General features: G+C 36.0%; 1 protein-coding gene across 1 annotated transcript in view; it reads left to right on the top strand.

The window, feature by feature from the left end:
* Nucleotides 1–3,244, top strand: part of LOC308105948 (dynein light chain Tctex-type 3-like) — a 4,028-nt gene extending 784 nt beyond the window's left edge. Inside the window, exons 2-5 of the mRNA XM_080456919.1 lie at nt 584–625; nt 721–844; nt 983–1,060; nt 1,367–3,244. Coding sequence (XP_080313045.1) covers nt 584–625; nt 721–844; nt 983–1,060; nt 1,367–1,437 — 315 coding nt within the window. The 3' untranslated portion in view covers nt 1,438–3,244. The remainder of the gene's footprint in view (nt 1–583; nt 626–720; nt 845–982; nt 1,061–1,366) is intronic.
* The last annotated feature ends 331 nt before the right edge of the window (nt 3,245–3,575 follow it).

The following is a 3,575-nucleotide window of genomic DNA, read 5'->3' as shown; positions in this document are numbered from 1 at the left end:
AACTAATACATTGTACAAAGACTCATAAGCGCGAGTTAAAATTTGGGGCAACCGGGAAGTACGGGCTTTACTGATGACAGTGCAGGACGTACTGGGGGGTGCTAGCCAATATGATCGTAGATATAAAAATGTCAAAATCGATCAAATACATCTATGATAGTCTTGATCCAAGGCTGATATTTTGTCTATCACAATATTCAATGGCATGTTATATCAATATATTGCACAGCCCTAGAAGGATAGCCCATGACCACTATTAAATAATAAATACATAATCATATTTTTAATCATATTTTTAATACTAAAAGTGTGTCTTTGTTTTTGGTGATGATTGACCCTTTGGCCTGTGCTAGATGGTAAAGGGAGAGGTTTTATGTCCTCATGAATTATAACTTTGACATGATCAAAGAATAATAAGTGTATTTGTTGTACAGTGCCTTTCACTGATTGGAACGTAGTTGAAAATACTTTATGATAGCCTATTGAGATCAATAAGCAATGAAAATAAAAGTATGTGTAAGGAAAAGCATCCATGTGGTTCCAATATCCAGGTGGTACTAATTATTTTTTCATCACATTGTAGGTGATCTTCAACGCAGATGAGGCCAGTGTCTCAGTTAAGGAGGTAGAAAAGAAAAAAAAACTCTACCTTTTTACATGGTGAAGACAATCTTTGTTATGTTTGGGTTCATAATTATCTCTTGCTGTCTTTGTCTCAAGTGCATTGAAGGCGTGATTGGTGGAACAGACTATAACCAGAACAAAGTGAACCAGTGGACTGCCACCATAGTGGAGCATTCTCTCACTCAGCTTGTCAAACAAGGGAGACCATTCAAATACATAGGTAAAGTAATATGCTACTGTGTGTGTGTTTACATGTGGGGATGTGTTCTGTTCTCAGTAAAGATGAACATTATATACAAAGGAGCAGATGGATTTGTATTGTGAGTTATGTGACTTCTGCCTCGTATCGTCTTTGCAGTGAACTGTGCCATCATGCAGAAGAGTGGCGCTGGTCTCCACACAGCTAATTCCTGCTACTGGGACACTGCGACTGATGGTGAGGGAGGGGCAACTTTCACTGCTCATTAACAATGCATTACCAAGATGCACCTTGCAACTATGGCTGCAACTCTACTTTATTTTCTTAGCGATTATTCTATTCGAGAAGCATGTTTTTTTTTAAATAAATAAAATAAATCAACAAATCAATGCAAAAATCCCAAGGTTTTGATTTCCAACTAAAACCTTTGCTCTATACCTGTATTTAAACCAGCACTAAGACCTATTTTATTTGGTGATGTAGTGTATTTTTGTGTTTGAATTAATATTTGCTACTACAGTGAATGTTGTGATTGTCTCCTAGGAAGCTGCACAGTCAGGTGGGAGAACCGCACCATGTACTGCGTGGTCAGTGTCTTTGCTGTTGCTGTGTAAACGACACAAAAATGCTCTACATATATTTTGTTTGCACAAAAGCTAGTAGCTCTTTCAAAAGGCGTACACACAGTGACCAACAAGCCCGGAAGATCCTATGCTGATTACTTATGACTGAAAGTTTTGCAAGAGTAACTACACAGTAAAATCCTGTTATACTCTTAAACTGTTATAATCTACAAGCTCACGTGTGAGTTTATAGGGTTCATAGGGTTCATGTGGTTAATTTAACTCAAAAGTGTGTACAAAATGTAACCAAATGGACTGTAAGGGACCTTAAGGTTGTTACATTTGTACACTCTGAGTTACAAATGGTTAAATTAACATAAGTTAACTTAAAGGACGACTTCTCCCATTTTCAACCTATCTTTATATAATTGGTCCTCACTAATTCTCATTATATGGTACCATTTTTGTCTATACACTCTGTCTCAGAGGAGGGCTATGGACAATTCAGAAACCTGCCTACCAGTGACATCATCTATGGGGAATTCTATTCCTGGAAAGTTGGCATGCTATTATGGTTCTCGTGTTAATAAAAAAAAAGTAGATTTTTTTTTACCATTTTATCATGAGCATTAGTGAGGACCAATTATATGAAGATAGGTTGAAAATGGGTGAAGTCGTCCTTAAACTTTCAGGTTTTACTGTGTAATCTCTCCCCACAGTTCGCAGTAAGCTTGGGATAAGAACTATGATTTCCATCAGTTGATATCCTATATATGATGTTCTCTGTGAGAGTGAGAAGATTTAATAATTGTAATTCCAACAGCCAAAATGGTATCAACTTTCCATAATACAATACATGATCTGGTTCATTACATTCCAAAATAAGACATGACACCTAGGTAGGTAGGTTAATTAATGACTGAAGTACTATTTAAGAAATACTGTGTAAAATATATTTAAGAAAAGCTCTGAATTGGTAGTGTTTGTCATGATTGATGACCTGCAGCCAACTTGTTACTTGTATAAAATATTTGTACCAACTGGACCACAAATTGACATTTTAATGTTTTGTATTGACCTGGGTAAAGGTCTATGAAGATGTGTGTTTATGGATTTGTGTATGTGTGATGTTTCTGGCCCCAGGGCAACACTACAACTGCTTAACGTCCAATCCCTTAGGACAGAATATTCCTCTGGACTTTAGACTATAGAAAACTGCATTCTGAGTTCTGTTTGCCTGAACAAATTAATTGGGTTTAATTGTTAAATCATTAAATGTATTTAAGGAAGCACATCTTTGTCTACACATTAATGTGGAAATGGTCAAATCTGCACAGAAAACATTAAAATACTTAAAGATAAAGGTAAAATGACCCATGAACAAACAGCAAAGGGTCCCGTGTGAATATGGGTTGAATGTCACACTGACCCCAACCTTAAGAAAGTAAGTCATGATGCAAGGGTTTTGTGAATTATTTATTACATTAAGGCAAATGTTGAAATGGATGTCTGATGGTTAGGTCCGTTTCTCAGTTTTTAGAAAAAGGGCTTGTGCAGTATTATCAGTCTCCAATGCTCAAGTCCTTCAGGCACACAAAACTGAGCCATTAAGGCCTGATATATACTTTGTTTTATGACTGTAGGTTTCCCTGAAAATAACAGGTTTTCAACTAAAAAACAAATCAGTTATTTTCAGCAAGTGAAAACAGTCTTACAACAAAGTATACATTAGACATACTGTAGGAAGAAGCTGTTACCACCATAGCCCACATGAGGTCAGCATAACTATGGAATGCTTACTATAGTTGTGTTCAAAATAAAACTACTAAATCACAGTATAAATATAAATGTACTTGAATTATTTTTTTGTAGACTTCTTTTTTTTGTAATTCTTTTGGTGTGTGTAATTATGAGCTGGCTCATGTGTACATTACGCAATGTTATTTTTTATATTTAGTTTGGCTTCAATTTGTTGTCTTATTTGTACAGACAATAAGAGTATTCGCATGATACTCAAGGTGATCCCCCCTCTGCAGTTGCATTGCAAGAAAGAGTTAGTGCAAAATAGACAAAAACAAACATTCAACACACACAATTACAGACACTTCATTCCAAGTGATAATCTCCCCACCCCCCAAACACTCACACACGGATATTATCTAAATTGTGTCCACTAGAGTAAAAAGCCT

This window comes from Gymnoscopelus braueri, assembly GCF_963280865.1.
Source record: "Gymnoscopelus braueri genome assembly, chromosome: 18".
NCBI classification, from domain to species: Eukaryota; Metazoa; Chordata; class Actinopteri; order Myctophiformes; family Myctophidae; genus Gymnoscopelus; species Gymnoscopelus braueri.
This window is presented reverse-complemented; position numbering and strand designations above follow the sequence as displayed.